Genomic DNA, 23,325 nt, shown 5'->3' with positions numbered 1-23,325 from the left:
ATGTAATCATTATTATTATTTTTGTGGGTTTTTAATATCTGACAGCCTTTATTCTATATTGATATGAAAAAATGATTTGTAATATTCTGCTTTGTTTGGCATAATTTTAAATCATTATTTAAAAAAAATTATACTAAAAATAGTAAAAAAATCATCCCAAATGAAACTGACATTAAAAAGCATAACAAGAACAATAGCTCATAAAAGAGTGAAGAATATTATAATCATTCATAAAAAAAAATGTAAGACTAATTATTACATAAATGTGAAAATCTACAATAAACTTTTAGCAGGACTTAACTCCTTAAAAATGAAAAAGGGCCCACTAACAGCCATTGCTATTTGCTAATGCTCCCTAAAGGCTAAAGCGCTGAGAATGAGCATCTTAAAAGTAAATTCACACTTTTGTGCTAAGTGGTTGAGCATAATGGCTACATGGACCCTTTAAGCACTTTACCAAAGGTAATCATACGTTAAATAAGGCCAAGCTTTGCTTTGGAATGAAGGTAGAACCAACAAATTAGCCGATTTAGGCTTAGTTTGAAACGGCTTTCTTATTGCTTCATAAAGCAACTTTCTAGTATACAAATTTTAATTTTTATAATAGAAAGCTGCTTTATGAAGCAGAAAAAAAAATCGTCCCAAATAAAATCTTAATCTAAAAGCAAAATTGAATTTAGCTAATTTTAGGTTTTATAGAAGCATGGAAAGATCTTTATCTCTATGAATTATGGAGAATTTTTTTTTTCGAATACAATTAAAAAGATTTAATTATTCATTAACATACAAAGACAATATCCTAATATAAGAAATATTTCAGGTTCAAATCAAATGAAGCATAAAAAACCATCCATTTCTTCATCCAATTTGATCAGTTCTCAACCATTTTTTGATAATTCTATGATTATTAATAAACATCAATGATTTTGATACCATATTCGGCAATAGCAATAATAACATCCAAAACAAATTGTATTACAAATGAAAATTCTATCATCACACATAAAAACTTATAGAAATATGAAAATAATCAGTTTAAAATTTATTTACAGCAAATGATTTGCAGCTCAACTGTTTCAATTGAAGCTATTATCATTCAATTTTTTAGTGGAATTATCACACAAGCATTTTATTTAACAGGCCAATCCATCGTCAAATAGCTAAATTGGGCTAACTCTACCGGTAGACAGCAAGACCGGCCCAGAAAGACGCATGGCCCTGGGGACCATTGTACTGTACTCACCTCCAACCATTAAACTATGATGATGATGACTGAAAGATACTAAAGAGCGAAAGCTATCAATTACAATAATATGACGCATATAAATTTTATAATATCAAAATAATTAAAATTCAATATTTGTAGAACATAATTTTATCACATCAAATTTATATGACCTTCATGGACCAATCAAAACGCTGAAAGGTTCTAAATACTATAATATTGAATTAAAAAAAAAAAGATAGTTTTTATTTTTCTTCAAAGCCAACAGTAATTTCCATCTAAAATTGGACCAAATAGTTAAAAGCAGGCAAATCAGTTGAATATAAGACAAAATGAGAATAAAAAAAAAGGTACTGAGTTGAAGTAAAAATATTACCGAGGTAAAATTGACGGATCCATGTGGTTCAGTTCTCCTCGTGGACCGATTTGCCCTTCAAGAAATGGGAAAACCAGAGAGCAGATGACTTTGGGTACCTTTTAAGCCCGTCTTTGTAGTCCACGTACACAAGCCCGAACCGCTTAGTGTATCCCTGGGCCCACTCAAAATTGTCCAAAAATGACCATGCAAAATATCCGCGGATATCCACACCGTCCCTGATGGGAAATTGGGAATGAACAGATTGGTTAGGCATTATAAGAAATATTCATTGTGATTGCTAATGTTTAGTTCAAACTTTTTAGTACAAAAGAAATATTTTTAGTTCAAACTTTTTTGCACCAAAATTATTTTAAAAATAATTAAAAAATTGTACCAAACAAAAATAATAGTGATGTGAACAAGTCTCAAGTCATGCAACCGCACATTGTTGACTCGTTAACTACTGTTTAAGGTTTAAGAAATGTTCATTTATAATCGACTCGTTTATTTGTGGAGTCAAAAAGTGAGTACTCATAAATACAAAACCTATTAGAATGTCATTTTATATATCGTGTTCTTGATTTTATTCAAATTTAGCTTAAACAGTATTCTAATTGTGATGAATAAATTATAATTACTCGTTCATTTTACTGATATGGCGGTTCAGAAGGAACCGCCTCAGCCGGCCCCTATGGACCGGCAATTGTATACAAAAGGAGGCGGTTTCACCTCCTTTCTTGCCCAAATTAGATTACCGCCTAGGAGTGGGGTCCATAGGATTTGAATTTATTTTTAAGAAAGATTTGAGGAGGTGAAAAAGTCTTTAAATAGGAGAGGTAAGGGGAAGGGAAATGCATGCAAGTATTGTAATCTTCTTGGAGTCTCTTGGGCGTTTTGGGCTCTAGACTCTCTTGTCTAGAGATTTGGGAGAGACGATCCTCCTCTCGAATTGAGGATCACTTGTATCTTGCTTTCGTGTGATTTTTACTTTGTTTCCCTTATTGCAATCTATCGTTTTGGGGCTGATTTCTCCCAGATTTTTGCTTATTTCTCGCTGTTTTGTCTCCAATTAGTGATAGGTTTGCTTGCGAACTCAAGTATTCCCTTAGGATTGCTTTCGAACTCAAGTATTTCCTATCATTTACATAATTTGAATTTCTCACTAATTTTTAGATTTATTCAATCATTACATATTTACTATTTTTCATTCAAATTTTTGATGTATTTAATGGGTTTGTTATAAGTGAATCGAGGGTTTTCTTGCATAATTTACATATACCACATAATCCTTGTTGTAATGAAGAATCTTAACCCAAACTATCAGGCATCAAATTGATATCAAACAGGTCAACTAAACGTGGGACATTACTTGGGTCACTAAAAAGAATTAATAATGATTGAATTCGATCTAATTAAAGAGAGAGTATTTTATGAATAGACTATTGGGGATATTTTAGATACATAAAATTAATGCTTAGATTTGCTGAATGAATATGATAAACTTAATTCATTGAAGTCAAAATCATCCAAGTTAAGTAAATTGATGTGAGATTTTACCCGAAGATGAGGTTTGTTACCTTTAATACAACTTTTTCGATATTATGTTAACTGCAGGTTTGTTGTTTCTCGTTATTATCCTTTACCATGATGGGTGCGAGTATTGTGGTGATATTCATGTGATTTCACGATTTTCTGACAATTCTTTTATAGGTTTGAAGTTGGTGCATGTTTTCATGATCTAATTTTTAAAGGGAAGTCATCTCCTTAAACTGATGCGAGGCCTAAATATTTTAAAATAGGTGGTGGAATTAAAATATGCAAGAAAAGATAAAAAAATATGAAAATTTATTATAAAAATTAGTTTAGCTGTAAAATGTTTGATGATTGAGAAAGAAATAAAGAAGCCTGTAAGGAGTTTAAGAAAGCAATTTGCAATGCAAAGATTTAAACTTTTAATGATTTATATAATATATTAGATACTAAGTAGGATGAAAGATATATGTATAAGTTAGCTAAGCAAAAAGATATGAGTAGCAAGAATTTAGTTCAAGTAAAGTTTATTCACGATGAAGATCAAAAGATGCTTTTATTATAGGATATTCAACAAAGGTGGATGAGATATTTTGCTAAGCTTTTCAATGAAGATTATGAGAATGCGATTGACTTTAATGACCTTAGCACTCTAAATGAAAATAAAGATTTTTGTATTTACCGGCATATTAGTAAAACCAAAATTAAAGAGGCTTTACAGAAAATGAAGTGTGGAAAAGCTGTTGGACTTGATGATATTCCAATAGAGGTGTGGAAATGCTTAGGAGATGAAGAAATTTTTTGGCTTACCAAATTTTTTAATATTATTTGAAGACTAAAAAGATGCCATATGAGTGGAGAATGAGGGTGTTGATTCATATTTTTAAGAATAAATGTGATGCACAAGATTGTCATAGTTTAAAACTATGGGAGAGAGTTATGGAGCATTGGTTGCGGCATGACACTAATGTTTCTCAAAATCAATTTGGATTCATGCCAAGTAGGTCTACTATGGAAGCTATACATTTATTGAGAGGCTTGATGGAGAATTATAGAGAGAAAAAGGAGGGTCTATATATGTTTTTTATTGATTTAGAGAAAACATATGATAAAGTTCTAAAAGATGTGTTATGGAGAGTTCTACATAAGAAATGTATTAATAATGCCTATATTTAAGTCAATAAGGATATATATATATATAGCTATTACTCGTGTTCAAACACAAAGTGATTTGACCAAGTATTTTCCTATTTCAATTGGATTACATCAAGGATCATCCTTAAGCTTATATCTTTTTGCTTTAGTCATGGATGTTCTCACTAGGCATTTGCAAGATGTTGTACCCTGGTGTATGTTTTTTCTGATGATATTCTTCTTGTTGATAAGACTAAAGAGGAAGTTGAAGGTAAACTTGAATTATGAAGGTCAACCTTAGAGTCTAAAGGCTTTCGTTTGAGTATATCTAAAATTGAATATATGCAGTGTAATTTTAGTAATAATAGATCGAGTGGGGGAATTGTGACTTTGGGCGATCAAGTCATTAATAAGAGTACACGGTTTATATATCTTGGATCTATTATTCAAACTGATGGTGAAATAGATGGGGGATATTATTAGTAGAATTCAAGTTGCATGGTTGAAGTGGAGGAATGCATTGGGCTTGTTGTGTGATAGAAAAGTCCCTCTCAAACTTAAGAGAAAATTCTATAAGATGGTAGTGAGACCTGCAATGCTTCATGGTGCAGAATGTTGGACATTAAAGAGAAACTTAATATTAAATTAAGTGTTGCAGAGATGAGGATGCACAGATGGATGAGTGACTTTACTCTTAGAGACAGGATACGAAATGAGCATATATGTGAAAAGGTTGGGATAGCTCCAGTTGAAGATAAGATTAGAAAGAGTTGCCTTAGATGGTTTAGATGGTTTGGTCACTTAAACGGCAGCCTTCCGATGACCCAGTTCGAAAATTAGATGTATTAGATTTGACTTATGTTAAGAAAAGTAGAGGTAGACCTAAAAATACTTGGCTAGAAAATATTAGAAGTGATATTTCTTTATAGGATTTAAATGAGAATTTGACTTTTAATAGGACACCATGGAGAAAAAGGATTCATATACCCGACCCCACTATGGGATAAAGGCTTGTTGTTGTTGTATATTTTTTGCTTGACCTTTTTTCTTGTAACATATTTTGCTATTGGTTTGTTAATGTTCCAATTAAATTTGGCAAACATGAGATTTCAATTGTGGTGAACATTTTATAATTGTTCGTTATTTTTGCATGGTTCAAATATCTCATTGTCTGATTCATTCAATTATTATATTATTGTTTGGGTTTTTTTAAAAAAAAAAAAATTATTGTTTGGGTTTTGATTATTATATTTATTATTTTGTGTTTACAAAAACAAATTTTTTGACGTACTTAATGACATGTGATCTACCAATAATAAATTTCCTCAGGTAATCTAAATATACTAAATCATTCTAACAGCATTACATTAAAAAAAAAAAAACAATTAGTTTCCAGTCCAACCATTTACATCAAGATACCCTTTTGCTTGCAAAAGGGAATCTTGTGTCTCCCTTTTACCCAGTGACCTACTGACATGCTTGAAATGCAAAAGTTATTCCTATAGAAGGCAAAATGAAAGAATAGTTTCTGTCGTCTCGCTAATAATAGGCTCAGATGCCACACTCAAGAAGGAAATCCACACAAGAGAAAAAAGTGTTGCAAATTATCAAGATTAAAACAGATTTAAAGTACCTGATAGCTTGCGCTACCGCACCAAGGTAGCCCTTGAAATATTCCACTCTCTTCTCATCACTGAGAAATTCGTTGATTATTGCTGTTTCCTTTTCTTCATCATCCATGCCTGCAAGTCAATCCACAGACATTAAATGAGTAAGAAACACCAAAAGTGAAAAATCTAAAGCACCTAGATTATAGAGCGTCACCATTCTCAGTTACGTAGATGGGCGGATTTTTATATTTCTGTGCGATGTAGTTAAGGACTTTCCTCAAGCCCCAAGGAACTATGTAAAGCCAATCTGATGCAGCCTGAAGTTAGAGAACTCAAGTTAAACTTATAAAAGAAGTAGGCAAGCACAAACAATAAGTTTTCTTTACCGTCCATAGATACAATAACTCAGTGAAACTATCCAGAAAAATAAAGGCAATGTGTAAGAAATCTTACTCTTTCACCAATTAGGTCGCCACCTTGCCAGTTAACTATACATGAGAATTATGAAGTTGGATTAGAACTTTATCAGCTTAGTTCAAAGCAAGAATAAAGGATAAAAGGTTATCACCATCACATTCAAGCATCAACTCCAGTAAACTCTTAAAAAGTAATGTGATTTTGTGCATTTTATTTTTGAATTTTTAGGAATCAAAGTAGTTTGGCTTTTATTAGAGATGATACATCACTCATAAAAAGAAATGGAGTTTATTGAAATAGTTACCTATCCTCTCCAATTCCTGTACTTCGTAAAAAGGTCCCTCTGTTGCACAAGTCGCATGAGCAATTAATCTGGAAGTGTAATGATTGAGCCCTACAAAATCAACTGAATTTCGTAGTAATTTTTTCTCTCTTTGAGTAAACTGTGGAAGGTGATCTCCAAGCCTTTCTCGCATAACTGCAGGGTAGTCTCCGTAAAATATGGGATCCAGAAACCTTGCAAATACATAACATGATGATTTATAGCCTCACCGCTCTGGAGTAATGTAGAAATAGATATAAATTCTCTCCAAAAGGACAACGTACAAAAAAAAAAAACCTGTAATGTCAAATTTTGTTTTCTAAAAGAAGAGCCTTCAATAGTTAAACATAACATATATGCTTCATTAAAAAGTAAAATCTATGCAGGGCTGTATTGGAAAAAAATAACAAGGTTTATCTCAGAAGCACAAAAACCTAAAACAAATGAACATAAAACCTTATAAATTTCTTGAAGTTTTCAAAATCATCTCACACTAAACAAGTAGTTAAAATTAACAATGCAAATATTGCCATTAAAAGTAGCACAAAAAATAACACAGTCAAAACTTGGGAAAATTATTAGGTCCGGTCACCTGATAGAGAGATACATTCGGATTTCTCTCTGTCTACAGCAAAAGCACAGTCAAAGCACAACTGCTACAGTAACTGCGATTTACTGTAGATAGAGATGATTTCTCTATCGGGTGACCGGACCTAATAGTTTGCCCAAAACTTGAAAGTGAATATATGAACTTTTTTTGTAAAAAATAAGCAAACAAACATTATGGTTTTTATGAAGTATAGATTCTAATAAACTCTTTCAGCTTAGTTTAAATTGATTTGCAGTAGGGGAACCCAGAGACCTGCAAGAAGTGGAGGATGGCGTCCAAGGAGATAAAGAATCAATAAGGGTAGATCCTTTGGCCCAAAATACTTTCAAACTGGAAGAAAGAAGCTGAGAGGTTGGTCGTTAATTCAAGAGTGTTGGGCCATTGATCTTCCAAGGAGTGGTAGTTGATTTCCCTATGGAGATGAGAGAAAGATATATAAAGACAGTATATGTATATGATTACATCCATGATGTAGTAAAAGGGATGTGCTTTGAATATGCCCATCTTGGACCTTCAATAAATGATGCGGTTTTAGAGGCTAGATGGAAAAGTCCTAGCGAGTAGATTCACAGACGATTGGCAACCAAGAAATGCCAAGGCCAACTGACTACGGAGTCAATAGTTGGATGAGCAATGGATGCAGGCCGGCCTTAACACGGTGTCAGCAGAAAGTTGAAATGTGTTGTTGACAAGATTCAACAAGATCTAACAAACACATTAGAAGGAAGAGAGACGCTTCTAGAGTTGGCCACTATGGAATAAGTTGGTTGGCAGGGAAGTTGAGAAAGGACTCAAAGAGGAAGTTAGTGAAGGCTGCTCTTGAATGCCAAACGAAAGATGATGTATTAACTATTGACTGGAATGATGGGACACCGATAGGGAACTATAGATGTTGGTCCGGCAAATTAATGAGGAATCATAGAAGCTTCGTTATAAGGTTCCTACTGAAATGTGCCAAGGAATACAATTGGAATAAGAGAGACGATCAATAGGTGACCGGAAAGAATCTTTATGGAGGCCGATTGGATATCCTCGAAGGGAGACATCAGTGGGAATTGCCAGGAAAAAATCACACCAACTAATAGACTCAACATCCCCGTTAGTCTTCACAAATGCTCGCAGCTGGAGGATAACCCATTGTGGCATAAGGTGTCACTAAAAGAGTTAATGGTCTAAACATACTGCCATAATCTAAAGAAAGTATGGTTCTTATCAAAGACGGCGCTGAAGATCTAGGTTGTTAGCTCGAGGGCTATGGACAACAACTCAATAGATGGCTGTTGAAAGGTAAATGTTTTGAAAGAAAGAACACAAATGTTCGGAAGGAATTGATCATAAACCAAACCATCAATTTAAGGCACATTGACCCAGGGGACAACTTGATTGATGGCAGTTTCTTCTGAGAGCTTTAATCTTGACAACTACTTACCACAAGAGCGATCTTGATTAGGTGCAGAAAATTAAGTTTCTCCTCATTTCGAACTCTATAAATATAGAAATTCAAAATGATGATAGTGCCAACTTTTCAACAAACCTTTGAATTCTCCAAGGAAGCACCTCCAATTCATTGGCTTCTCAAGACATGGCAAGAAAGAAAACCAACACTATGTGATCTTTTGTAAGGAAGAAGTTTATGATGAAGGTAGACAAAATAGTAGAGAGGTGAAATATCTGACAAGATTGCGAAAGTAGTCCTGGAAATCCTGAATTTCAAGTTGAAAACAAGTCATAAAGTAATGGAGTAATTTGCCCAACTCTTGCCTCCCACTCATAAGAATTTGTGAATTCTTTGGTATATTTTGGTTGCCAGCGAACTAAGTTCCGATTTTTGGCTTGAAGTTAGCATATGAATAAATACTTCATAGTAGAAGACATTAAAACCACTTCAGTGGCACCTTTTTTAAGGTTGGTAAAATGTAGTCAGCATTTAAGTGCATCACTAATGCTAATAAGGGGAATCACCAACACTCAATGGGCAAAATAGTCATTCACATCCAACTGCCTTTGGAAAAATCAAGATGAGAAATTTTGAACTTGGGAGGAAGCTAACCCCTATATTTTCATAGAAAATGCATTGGTGAGCTAAAGATCAGTGCTTCATGAAACAATGAGGAAGTGTTTTAGCAATACAGTTTTTGGAGATAGGTTTCATCATCAGCTTGAGTGGATATGATGACTCTAAGGCTAAGTTGGTGATTATGAATTAGAGAGCATAACCCACTCTCAAGAGGACTAAACACAGGGAGCAGTTTGTGGGAATGCTCGAGGATCCCTTAGATCATCTTTGTCAAGCATTCTTCCATTTTTTGAGTTTCGAGCTTGAAGAGAGAAAGAAGATATAGAAAGAGAGATTGAAAAGAGAAGCCGGGATCTCCTTAGTTTCATGTCAAAAAGGTACAAACTTAACATGATATGACTTTATGTTAAGCTCATCCTTTAACTCTAGTTTATAAGCTCGGCTCAAGATTTAGCACCATACACATAGAACACAACCATGAAGCAAACTTGAGTTATAGAGCACTATGATGCGCATACACAGATACGACAACACGGACACGAAACACGTCAATTATTAAAATTATAGGACGCAAATATGAGTTTGACACAACATTAAAATTTTTATATCTTAAAATAGTTTATAGAAAACGAGTAATCAAGATATTAAGAATTTTGAAAAATAATAAATCATTTAATTAGGATTTGTGCTTAAAATTATTAATATTAGGATGTCAAGAGTCGAATGTCGACGTCATATTTAAAGCATCGAGAGGGGAGACAACAGTGTTATCAAGAATCGGGCATCAAGCGTCGATGTCGAGACAACGTAGTCATCTATGTTGCTACAAAGATGAGATGTTGATATACGCGAGGGCATGATTATGGGGATAGAAATTGCTGGCGTCAAACTTTAATTTTCAGATGATTTTGGAACATTGATGTTGTGATGGTGTTGGACGTCGATATTGCAATTGGCATTAGACGTTGTTGTGAAATATTGGCTGAGATCTGCTGAAGAGAAATGAAAATGGTATGTATGGGAAATGGGATATTGAGTGTGGACAATTGAGAGGAAATAAGAAATTTAATATTTATTTTTAAATAAATTAAAATTCATATAAAAAATTCTAATAAAAAAATTTATAAAATATTTAAGATACACGTGTCCAAAAATTTTTAAATATATTTTTTTAATCGGACACGTCTTCGACGCATCTGATACATATCGGAGGCGTGTCGAACGCTTGTCGTGTCTGATATATGTCAGACACTGCATAACTCATTGAGAAGAAGTGTCCGTGCATCATAGGTAGATCATTTCCTTGAAATTATATTTTATGATATTAAGTACTATTATCAAAAACTAATTGCAATTTTTTAGACAAAAAAGATAACAAACTTTATAAATATAAATACTAGAGTACATGTATAACAACGCAAACTTACTCCTTGAAAACAGTTCTTTCCCCCCTGTTGCTGAACTCATGTAAGAGTCATTTCTGAGCCAAGATGTTTAGTGATATAATGACTTCACTAATATGCATTCTTTTATTTATTTTATAGAGAAAACTGCATTTGCCTAGTATCAGGTCAAATTTTTGTCCCACAAAACAACTTATACAAGCTTCAGGTGGCAAACCAATCAGCGAGAATGAAAATATTCCACAACACAATTTGCATCCACAATTCCATGTGCAAAGAAAAAATTCAGCAGGAACTAAGAAAGTGAAAGGAAATGAGATGTACCACCCAAGCTGAAAATCCAGCCTCCTTTCTACGGCAATCTTATCTTGCTCTTTGTCAGAAAAAGCCTCTGCCCATTCACAGTCAACTACCAACCCAATTTCCCCACCTTGTGTAGCCTAAATGGATAAATTATTTTTTAGCCTCTTTACTTTGCCATATATAAATCGTAGTACAAAGATGATGATGATGACTATCATATCCGATAATGAAATTTATATAAACTAATTCTTCATGGATTGAAGTTTCGCAAGAAAATTTTACTATGCATGCAAGTGATCAGAAAATAGAAGTTTAAAGCAAAAAAATTTCCATTTTCATATGTGCATGGGAAATTTTAAAATCATTGCAAGACATTAATCACCTCAACATCTTTCATTGTAGAAAAAAAATGATAACACAAGTGACCATGCCATTATAAAAGAAAGACATCAAAATCTCATTGGAATATCATATCAAAAGAAATCTTAATTAGCTATAGCATACCTTAAATTTCTTCCTATAGACATCAACAGCAGCTGCATGGGCCAAAATCTGGTAATGAGCAGCTAAATAGGGTTCTTTGTACGGGTTATCATGTCTTCCAGGAGCAAATATACCAATGGAATAGCCATTAATAGCTGTTTGAAGAGGTTCATTGATCGTCATCCAATGCTTAACTCTGTCACCAAACCTTGCAAAACAAACTTCTGCATACAATGCAAAATATTCACTGGCCATTCAACCAGATAATTAAGTTAGAATGAAGAATAACGATCATCAAAGTTTAATAAATTGTATTAAAACACTCCAAACTTCATAAGTATTTCCAACTTAACAAAGTTGATACAATATCATTTTCCATTAATCACAGCCAGCTATTGTGTTGCGCAGGATTTGCAATTTTTAATCAGAATTCTATGAATTTTTATAATTGCACTGAATATACTCCTTATATTTTCCGCTTTAAAAACTATTATAAAAGAGTGTAAGTTATGAACAATGGTGCTTTTGTTATTTTGTTTATCGGATGTCAAATAACCGAAGGTAGGCGACGGAAAATTTTCCAATTCACAATGGTGAGGAAACAATGCAGAGCTCAAGGTTCACAGTCTTCATCAGAAATGCAAGATCGTGTGTTGCATCAATATTTTTTTTCAAGAAAAGTTTGTCTAAGACTTTCAATAGAAAATAGAAGAAAAGGCTCGCACAAATTACCATTTTATAGGAAATTGTCAAAACATATCACAAAATGCTCAAAACAGTAAGGTACATTTGATGCATTATACCTTATGATGGAAATAATCATACAATATAATGAAAGACACTCGTCTATGTTTGATTTCTAGGGTTCAAATTAAAAACATGCTCCCATGAGTGTACCTTATGATCATCATATCTTAAGGTGCAACAAACATTCATGGTTCAGTGCAAAGTACATTACAAGTCAACCCACCTTAGGATCTTGTTGGTTCCAAATAAAAAAAGCTTACAATATTTTAAGATTTTGTTCATTAATTCCTAATCCATAAAAGATTAGTACTATTTATAATAATAGCTCGAACTCTTACTATAAATAGGATTGTTCTGTTGTAAATAGGAGATTATTGATGAATAAAACAGAGGCACTCCATAGAGGTGAAGGGTATTCAAGCATCTTTTTGGATGACCTCCAGCACAAACGTCGTGTCTCTTGCATGGTTCACTAAGAACCCAAGTCAAATCATCCTACAGGTGTTTATCGCATAGAGATGTTATCTTCCTTTCCAGAAAAACCTAAGCTGACATATTGCATAATGGAATTTCATGTATTGTTACCTCAATAGTGAACGTGTTGCATATACCTGGGGACTCCTGCATGACATACGGTTCCTTTCTATATAAGAATGGTCATGATGATCAAGCGGGGGGGAATTCAAGCCTTTGGCTTGAGATAATTCCCAAATTGAGAGAAGAAGATGAAGTGAAGATGAAAGATTTATGTTGTTCAGCATTATATCCTATATCCAAATTGAAATAAGAGAGTGGAATCTACCATAAAATGGAAAATTCCATAGAGTACAAGGTCCACCTCACCGCATTGAGAGGAGCTTTGTGGGTGAAGGACGAAGAAGAGGGGAGGGAAGGGAAAGATCAAAGACGAGAAAAGGGAGACTCTTTTACATGAGTTTAGCCTCAATGGGGAAGCATTCCTACACATCATTGATGATAGGCTTTTATAAGGAGGCCGACCTCGACTTGGCTACTCCAAAGAGCCATCATAATCACCTAAAAGCGATCTGAGAGGGATGGGCATTGCTTCTACTAACATGGGACCATCTGATCTAGCGACATAGGTGGTTTTGTGTAAAGAACATGCAGTGCTTCACTATTAACTCTAGGAAGAACATGCTCTGACATAGCCGTTAATAAGTAGTGTGGAGTCATGATGCATAATGGAGGTGTCCTAGGTCAACTAGCCAATCAGCATGAAGTTATCAAGTCTTGTTGATTGGGGAGCCAACGACCAAATGAGTAGCGAATTATGGTCAGTTAAAGCCGTTCGGCAAAGAGCTAGGAGGAGAAGCCATCTTGGGAGCTAATGTGTGTTGTTGGAGATGACAGTCGAAGGTAAGTGTTGGTTGACAAAGTAGGAGCTAGTCGTGGAGATGTTGTTGACTGAATCAATGAGGGAGTTGTCAAGTCGCTTTTGGATCTCAACCAAGAGAATTGCATGATGGATGGAATGTTTGGAATTTTGAAAGAAACCATAGACAATAAACGAGTAGACCAGCAAGGTGTTAGAAAAGCCATAGCTAAAGATGTCAGTCAGGACCAACCTAAAGACGTCAATCATCATGTGAGCAACAAAAATATGGTGGACACTGACTAGATGTTGTCGAACAATGACATTGACAAGAGGCGTTAGAAAGTAATGCAATCAATTGGTAGAACCAATGGTTCAGGCAAACTTCTCGAATTTGAACAACTGAAGGGAGAGCTCTAGATGGCGACCAGAAAGGTATCAACAAGAAGTCATAGATGAACGAGTTAGCAAGTTTCGACCACATTGGGCAAAACCTAGTTGAAGCCATTGACTATGAAGGCGACAAGCGACAAGTTGAAATGACAACTTAGAATTACAATTTTGGGGAAAAGAAATTCAAAGTATGGCATATATTCAGTAAGAGTTAGTCTTCAGCTAAGTCATTAGGTCCAACCAATCTATGGTAGATTGTGCAATTTCCTTTGGAGGCTCTGATCCCCATAGTTGCCCACCACATGTATGATCATAATTGAGTAGAAAAACTAAGCATTACTACCCTCCTCACATAACCTCATCTCACATGTTTACCATAAAACTCAAGCATATTGTCTTGCTTCCTCCATGCAACAAAATATCACACAATCTTCCTTTTAATCACTTTGCCTACAACTAGGCTACACTAGATTCCATATTCGCATGCTTATTTTGCAGGTCAAGCATCGTCCCTTCAAACCAAATCCCTTCTAAATCCACCACTAAGACAATAAATTCTTTTCCAACAAAAGGAAGACAAAAAGAGAGTGGTCTTACTGCCTTCAAGGAGCCATTCACCTCACCTTCCATTGGTCCTCTTGGTTGCCACACTTCAGGGGTACTAAAGCATGCTTGGTTCCATGTTTCTTCACCATATACAAACTATGGTGACTTGCCCATTCAACTATAATTTATTTCCACGAAGTTCAAGGCTGAATAAAATTTCACATCCAAAAAAGGCTTTTTCATTCAGTGGCTTATTAGTTTTATTTTTGATGTTATTGATATATTCTCTATTGAAAAAATTAACCATTGTTGTATGCTACCAGGCATTTTCATATAATTCATTTGGTTTACCATCAAGATTATGTTATGAGGCTTTTCCATTTTATTCATGGGGTTTAATGTTTTCCACTTCATTCCCAAATCCCAACAGATCTAGAAATTTTCAAACTATTTGAGTTTAATATAAACAAAAATATACTCTTTTTTTTTTGCTACTCATATAGTTTTTGTGGCTTGCATGATATTGAGGTTTTAACTCACATGATTCTTCATATAGGCTTTCAAATCCTTCTCCTTGAAAGTGTTCCTAGAGCATTTGTTCAAAATGTAATTTTTTGAACAATGATGTGGTTAAGCTATTTGGATACTTTAAACCATGCAAATCTTTGTGGCCCATCCTACTTGATTGGGAACAATGTCATTTTATTCTTTTATTTAATGCTCAATTTGACGTTCTGGTCACCTAAGAAAAACCTACATATAAAATTAATTAATAGGCTTAGCTAGTAAAGCTTTTAAACTAGAAATCAATCATTTCTAATTCCGGCTCACATTTCGAGTCAAAATCAAAATCTAGAGGCCATTTCACTAGTCTAGATAGCACCCCTAGCCATCATCTCACACGCTAAAATCGTTGATTGAGAAAACTCGCTAGCACAAATATTCCATCTCTATATAGCTCTCATTCATGAGCTCTAGTTTTTGAAAGAGCTATATAAAAAAGTTTAGATGTGTAAATGATGCTAGAAAACTCAACCAACTTAAAATGTTTAATATGTGCAGCTTACACTACTTTCTCCGATAGCCATCCGCCCACAAATTCATGAAGCGTGTACGGAAGATCCCAGTGATACAATGTCACATAAGGCTGAATACCTACAATTGACAAATATAAACATAAGCCTTTATGGATAAATGTTTAATTACAGTAAACATGATTACTAACCTTTCTTTAGCAAATAATCAATGAGATGATTGTAGTAGACAATTCCTTTCTCATTGACTTTATTTCCAAATCCATCTGCAAGAGTAGGAAAAATCTTATAAATAGTTATTCAGTAAAAATAAAAGAAATAAACAAATAGTTAAATTCTACTAATCTTATAGTGATGGTGATGTTGTGAGTGTATTGGTTGAGATGGTTTAAAGCTTAGAAGAGCAACTTAGAGAAAAAAACTTGTGAGGAGGGTCATCACCTTTCAAACAATTTACAAATATAAGTACTAATATTTATACAATTTTCCATGGATTAATTCACCTCCCTTGAACATTAAAGATGATCAACCATGAAATAGTAGAAAACAAGAGGTATGGTGATTCGAAGAAGCTTCGAGCTTTGGAACAATCTATGCAATAACAATCACGTCAATGGCAACAGAGTTCATGAGTGTTGTACCTTATTAGCATCATGTCCAAAGGGGGGCATCAAATCGAACCTTTACTGGTCGGACAAATAGCTCATGGACTATATTGCCATTGATGCGCCCAAGAACCCATTGCATCCACCTTACATGCTTGAAGCTCATGCAATAAGGAATTCAATTTGTTCAGCCACTTATAGCCATTAAAACCCAATATGAATGGTCCAATGCCCACAAGTTCAATGGGAGGCTCACAATATTGAATGTTAATTACATCATTCTAAACCTTTAAAATTCAAACTAAGTTGTAATTTGGTCCTTTTGGATCATATCAAGATATGTTTTGTGTCAAAAATTATGTTTGACATGTATGTACACCTGTCTTGCATGCATGCTTGACATCTATGTATGTACGCATGGTTGACATATATGCATGAATGCATGTATGTACACTTGACATCTATGCATGTTGTGTTAGACATATATTTATGTTTTACATGCATGTACGTATGTATGCATGCATGATTGACATATATGCATGCTGTATGTATGTGTGTATGTGCACTTGACATGAATGTATGCATGTTGTTTGTATGTATGTATGCACATTTGACAGGAATGTATGCATGTACATAACATGGCATGAACATCTGTATGCATGCATGTAGGCTTGACATGTATAATGAGACCCAATCTAAGGCTCAATTGCAAAAGAAGAATGATACAGATCCTCAATAAAACCTATAATGCAAGGTATTTGGCCTGATATTAAAACAAGCATATTATTTCTTTGACCAAATGCAACTTTCAAGAGGTAAAATATATCAAGAAACAAAACCAGACTTTTGTACTCCTTATGATGCAAACAAAATTAAGAAAAACTGCATGAATGTCTGAAGTCAGGATGCTATCACTATGCAGTATTATACATCAAAGGCAATAAAAAATGGTTTCTGAATCTATCTCAACGGTATAAAAGAACAATAATACAATAGTAATGTGCACCCCAGAGAAAATCTAATATTTGCAATAAAGAATATGCAAGAGAATGTACAATAAAATATAAATTTTAGATAAACAATAAAGAAAAGATGGGATACCAGGAAAAATACGAGACCATGAAATAGAAAACCGATAAGCTCCAAACCCCAACTTGGCTATGAGTTCTACATCTTCCTGTTTTTAATTCAGTAGAAGCATAAAAATATTATACAATGACAATTGTTTCTTAGCAAAATGGATGCAGAAACTAGTCAACATACATCAAGGAATTGCATATAATAGGGTAACGTTGTGACACAAACTGTAAAAGACGATGTGGAAAGTCACATAATAACTGAATATGGCATAATAGGATGCACCATAAATGTTAATTTTTGCTTCTTTATTAGTTTTCAAAGAGTAGTTTTGGTTTGTCTGGAATATTCAGTGAAGAAAACCGTATAATGTGGAACCACAATGTGTATGCACATCACGGCTTCATGATCAGAAATGGCACATTTCAAGATCAAGTCAATATCTCTGTAAGGTAGCGACGACTTCTTTGCATTGAGTGGAACACAACATTACTTAAACAAAGCCTTGATTTCCTTAACTAAGAAATATTGATCAATCAATCAAGTATAATTATGGAGGGCTCAGTTCACATCCAAAAGGAATCAAAGCCCAGAGGCCTTTGACAAGGCTAGTAGTTTAAATGAGCTAGGTGGACGTGGGTGCATCCTTGCATAATTCGGATATAATCTAGCATCCTAATCAACGAAATATCCCCAAATCCAATCTAGATATTCATTATATCCATCTTCTTCAATTTAGTTTAATTAATTTGTGTACTTCATTCACATATCCAACATTATATTAGCATGCATTGAAGCATAACTATTTCCTATACATGTTTGGCATACATATAGGAAGGTACATGCAACTACAATGCTTTGTAAAACACAAATATCAAAATAAAAGTAAAATATGAAATGTCAATTGCTAAACACATATTCTGCATTTCATTACCAATCAAGTTCCCTTCCGTAAAACCATCAAACAAAACTGGTCATCTTTTCGAGCTTGGACGCACTCATGTGATGCAACTAAAGTCATTAATTAAAGTCAGCCACTCCATATAGTGGTGAGGTTGAATATGCAACCTCTTCCTAAACCCTTCAATGGTCGTAGCATCATGCATTGGGCTACACCCATTACATAGAACATAAAAGTCCACAAACACACTAAAATTTCTTCAACATTTCCGAAAATTATACTTCAAAGTTGCATGTAACAAGCCAAACACCTACAACATGGCAGAAAATTAGGCATGGTAGAGCAAGCATGCCAAGCTTCATAAAGCAAAGAGAGTTGTGCATGATATACTTACTAAATGATAGGTGTAGTGGCCTAGCCTTTGGGGCTTATATTAAGTCCGTGACGAAGAGTTATCAATCCAAAGTTTTGCACATAATGAACTTGTTGATGACAAAATTTCTTGGGCCCAGTCTTAGGCTTTTTATGAACTCCATGATAACTGATTATGTCAGGTGCTTTGTACTTTGTCGGACTTATAGAAGAAGAGAAGCACATTCAACCTTTGCTTTATGCTTGACTGACTTATTGAATAGAAAATGAAATTTTGATCGTTTCGTCCTTGTGCCTTTTTAAAATTTGGACCATCCTTTCAGCATTATCTTGACCTTTTGACCAATTGAGAAGTATTATTTGATTTGGGCTACTTGAATTCATCGAACCAAATAAATTTAAAATTTAACAACTCTTGTCAACGTATTGACGAAATGGAAGCTTGCGTGCTACGACTTTCTTATGGCTTGTTGAGTAAATAAAGTTACTAGCGACTCAACTATATTTGGGCTTTGAACTTGATAGCTTATGTCATTGAGGTGGCGAAATTGGGGTTTTATGATGCGGCCTTTCTTATAGCTTCTTAAGATTATCACACATGAAAAACTTCAAGAACTTCAAAATTTTGGTGATTTTAGTAGAAGACCTTTGCTCCATACTTGCATGATTAGGTAAATTGTAGTATAAATAATTTTAAATATTTATTTGAAAATCTCAACACAATGCACGATGTCAAGCGAAATAAATATATTAAATGCCCCTTGTATCGCAGGAAAAATTTCAACGATCTTCAAAGTTTAAAATTCAAAATGCCCATCTTATAGAGGGAATTTCAGCAAACCTTTACTAAAAACTTCTAAAATTATCCCAACTTATAGGAGATTTTTTTCACGATAATCTAAAAACAAACTCTTACTTTGCAAGAGTTTCAAGAAAATTTAAGCATACAAGCTGATATACAAAGATAAAAAATTTTATGTTTAGCAAGGGAATTTGAAGTACAATATTTTTCAACTTCTTTTCATGTAAAGTTCTTTTTACATGTCTTAATTATTCAATTTCTTCATTATAGCTTTTCTGATCTAAAGCATTTGTGCTTGAAATATGATGACCTAATTTTTTTCATTTTGGGTTTTCTATGAATTACACAAGCTTGAACCTCTATACTATGTTTCTTGCAGCCACAAGTATAATTTTCCTAAACATATATCCAAAAATTTATAATAAATTGATGTAAAGCTATGATGCACGGATACGGATACGACGATACAGACACAATAAGAAATGAACATGGGACACGTCAATTATTAAAAATATAGGATAAGGATATAAGTTGAACACAGTATTATAATTTTTATATCTTAAAGTTAGTGTATAGAAATTGAGTAAGAAGAGTATTAAGAATAATTGAGAAATAATAAATCATTTAACTAGAATTTGTGTTTAAAATGATTACTATTAGGACGCCGAGAGTTGGGTGTCGATGTTGTGTTTCAAGCATCGAGAGAGGAGATGACAATGCTATCAAGAGTCGAGCATCAAGCAATTGATGTCGAGGCAGCATCAGTCGATTTATATTGAGATGATGTTGGTCAAATATGAGATGTCGAGACGACGTAGGGGTATGATTGTGGGAGTAGAAATTGCTAGCGTCAAACTTTTATTTTGAGGTGATTTGAAACATTGATGTTGTGATGGCGTTGGACGTCAATGTTGCAATGACATCAGGCGTTATTGTGAAACCCTAGCTGCGATCTAGAGATAGAAATGAAAATGATATGTTCGAGGAATGGGGTATTTAGTGCAGTCCATTGATTTGGGGTTATTGAGAGGAAACAAAAATTTAAGTTTTTATTTTTAATAAATAAGAACTAAAAAGATGAGAAATTATATTAAAATAATGTCATAAAATATTTAAGGCATGAGTGTCAGACATGCGTGTCCAATTTATTTTAAATATTTTTTTAATCAAACACGTCTTAGGCGTGTCGGAAGCGTGTTGTGTCCGATATGTGTCGGACACCGCATACCTCATTGAGGAGAAGTGTTGGTGCATCATAGATATAAAGTAAATGTAGAAAAATGTTTCATATATTTGCTTTCACCATTCCATGCAGGGGCGGAACCAACTTCAATTTTGAGGGGGGGCAAATACAACAGAAAAATAATTAAATATTAAAAAAATATTATTATATATCTATATATTACGACAATTTTTTTTAAAAAAAAATTAAGCACGAAAACTAAAGGAAAAAAATGTAATTAAACAGTCATGAAAAATATGAAAAAGAATATTATAACTAAATGTGAATAAATATATAGATATTTTAGGGTAAGATAGGATAAAAGAGTTTTTTAGGGGGGGCAAAAAAAATTTTAGGAGGGGCAAAAAAAATTTTAGGGGCAAAAAACAATTTTAGGAGGGGCAAAATTTTTTTTTACTCTTCTAAAAATTTTTTTTTTTTTAACCCTTATAAAAAAAAAATTTTTTTGAGGGGGGGCAATTGCCCCCCCTAAGGCTGTAACAGTTCCGCCCTTGATTCCATGTACATATCAAAAGTATAAAGTATTATAATGCAAGAAATATAAATTTCTCGGTGGTGTTTCAGTTCTAGACAAGAATACGGAATGTTTGATTTCATTTTATTTTGTTGGTGACATGGTGTTGATAGACAGATCAAGGGCATTTATTTAGAAGTATAATAATGCAGCACATGCTTGTTTGATGTCAAAAAAAAAAAAATTAAGATGCAGAAACAATTCATGAATTTTGAATCAACTATAAATTGATTTTGAGTTGATAAAAATCAATGGATTTCCAGTAGAGTCAATTAGACTCAAAATGTATTTGGAGTTTGAGTCAAGTATGAATCAAAACAAATTTTGAGTTACACAAAAAATTTTGAATGTTTTAGTTGAATCAAAATCCATTTTTGAGTGATCAAAATCGGTTGATTTCGAGTTGAATCAGCTCAATTTGAAATTTATTTCAAGTTTCAGTAAATTAGCAATCAAATTTTCAATTTAAAGGTTATGCAAACTCACTGAAATTCGACTTAATATCAATCCTAAATGAATCCCTTAAATTTTGGTGAGACAGTTGACTAAAACAAGTATTTGTTAGCAAATACATGCTTTCCACAGTTGCATTCTTAGAATTTAAAGCTCAGAAACAGGATTGCAAAATTAAAAGCTAAAAAGAATAGTTATTAACCTTGTAGCGATGGTATTGGTCAACAGCAATGTCTCCATTACTTCCATCCTTGATATTTCCTAGTTAAATGAAATTAAGCTAGAATTGAGGTTGTGACAGGCAGCTTAATGTAACAGGGAAGAAGAAAGAAACAGAGTTAACCTTTTGTTCTTGAGAAAACGTCCCAAATGCTATCACCCTTTCCATCTTCATTGGTTGCTCCTTCAACCTAAAAATTAGTAACTTGGGTAAAAGTTAGATGACAAATTTGAACCAAAGATGGAGCATAAGCCACAAGTCTATTATAAGAAAAACATATACTATAAAAATTTGACTGCTCACTAAAAAGCTATTTCTCTCTAGTTTCATGTGAAACTTAAATAAACTGCAAGGAAATTGATGCTTAAAAGTGGATAAAAAACTATTGTTCGCCATAAATCATGCACATGTGGATCCGTAGAAATTTCAAAAGGTATTAAAGACAATTTAAGAAGCCGTATATGGTAAATATAGAACTATATTGAATTCAGTACATAAACATAAAAGAAGGCATATACAGTGTATGAGATCCTAGAAAACCCGGGGAGGCTAATTCCTTGATTGGAACATATGAAATGTTCATAATAGAAACACCCTAACGATAACAGGCCCAGCTTCTAAGATCGATAGTGAGCTCATTGTTATAAAATAAATTTTTAATATAGGTATGATATTGTGTTTTCTCTTTTATTTTCTTGAACCCTGCCTGCACCAAAAGATTTATGGCCTGTGATTTTCCCTCTAACCAGGTCCATGGTAAAATATTTCCAATCAGAAAAACAAAAACCACTAAATTAGTCTTGCGAAAAAGGATATTCAAATCTAGATCAACAGGATAACGACTAACACGTGCCGGCCCTAAATCGGAAGTTTCACTGCAGCATGTATCTTCCTCTCTCCCTTCCCGTGTTCACTTACACGTTCTAAAAGGCCCTTACAGCATGTATCTCTCTTCTACTCATTTACTTCCCTGCAGACAATCCCACACCAAGTGTACAGCCTTGTAAGGAGAACGGAACCAGATAACAACCCGTTAAGAGGAGCGATTGCAATACGATCATCATTGGATCACTAAAAAGAAAGTAAACACGCGACCAAGTCCTAAAATGGTAGACGAATGAGGTTTCAACAGATCGACTGAAAGGAGAATGGCCAAAGAGTGAGTGATCGCAGTAAACCTGATAGGCTGAAGTAGCGACCCCGAAGACGAAGCCAGCGGGAAAATCGTTCCGGGAAACCTCGCCGGCGTCTGCTTTTGGAGCAGCCATTGATGGTTGATCAAGTTCGAGGAAGGAGCGAAAAAGCGATGGGCCGGATGCGATTTATAAAAAAAGGGCTCGTTCCGCTCATTGAGAGAAAATAATAATACTTAATTAATTTATTAAAATAAATGATATTAGTGAAACACTGAAACCGATCGTTAAAAGTAAAATTTATTAATGTTAAGCTTAGTGAAGCTTCATTTATTAAATAAATTAAAAAAAAAAAACTCAAATTTTTTATGAGAAATGCCGCGCGCTTATTTATAAATAACAAAATAATCGGAATAAATAAACTACAAGAAGTTTATATAAAAATTATAAATTACTTTTCTATATAGATCATAATACACTTTAGTAGGATTTAGATCTTATAAGTACAATGATTATCACATTTTTAACAAATAAGTACCA

The 23,325-nt window shown here is 33.8% G+C and overlaps 1 protein-coding gene across 2 annotated transcripts; it reads right to left on the bottom strand.

Moving 5' to 3' along the window:
• Positions 1–948: 948 nt before the first annotated feature.
• On the bottom strand, positions 949–22,985 carry LOC110111808 (beta-glucosidase 4). 2 transcript variants are annotated; one of them, XM_020843826.2, is made up of 14 exons: positions 22,831–22,985; positions 21,776–21,842; positions 21,635–21,693; positions 17,172–17,247; positions 15,657–15,731; positions 15,499–15,586; positions 11,434–11,659; positions 10,951–11,066; positions 6,579–6,790; positions 6,311–6,345; positions 6,072–6,174; positions 5,881–5,989; positions 1,602–1,819; positions 949–1,282 (listed from the first exon to the last, which is right to left on the bottom strand). In XM_020843826.2, the coding sequence occupies exons 1-13, from the start codon at positions 22,918–22,920 to the stop codon at positions 1,630–1,632; spliced, it is 1,446 nt and encodes a 481-aa protein (XP_020699485.1). In that variant the 5' UTR covers positions 22,921–22,985; the 3' UTR covers positions 949–1,282; positions 1,602–1,629. The 2 variants fall into 2 exon arrangements, with proteins under 2 accessions (XP_020699485.1, XP_020699486.1); XM_020843827.2 differs by having other exon boundaries at positions 949–1,272.
• Between the last annotated feature and the right edge of the window lie 340 nt (positions 22,986–23,325).

Source organism: Dendrobium catenatum, unplaced genomic scaffold (assembly GCF_001605985.2).
Source record: "Dendrobium catenatum unplaced genomic scaffold, ASM160598v2 fragScaff_scaffold_621, whole genome shotgun sequence".
Taxonomy (NCBI): domain Eukaryota; kingdom Viridiplantae; phylum Streptophyta; class Magnoliopsida; order Asparagales; family Orchidaceae; genus Dendrobium; species Dendrobium catenatum.
This window is presented reverse-complemented; position numbering and strand designations above follow the sequence as displayed.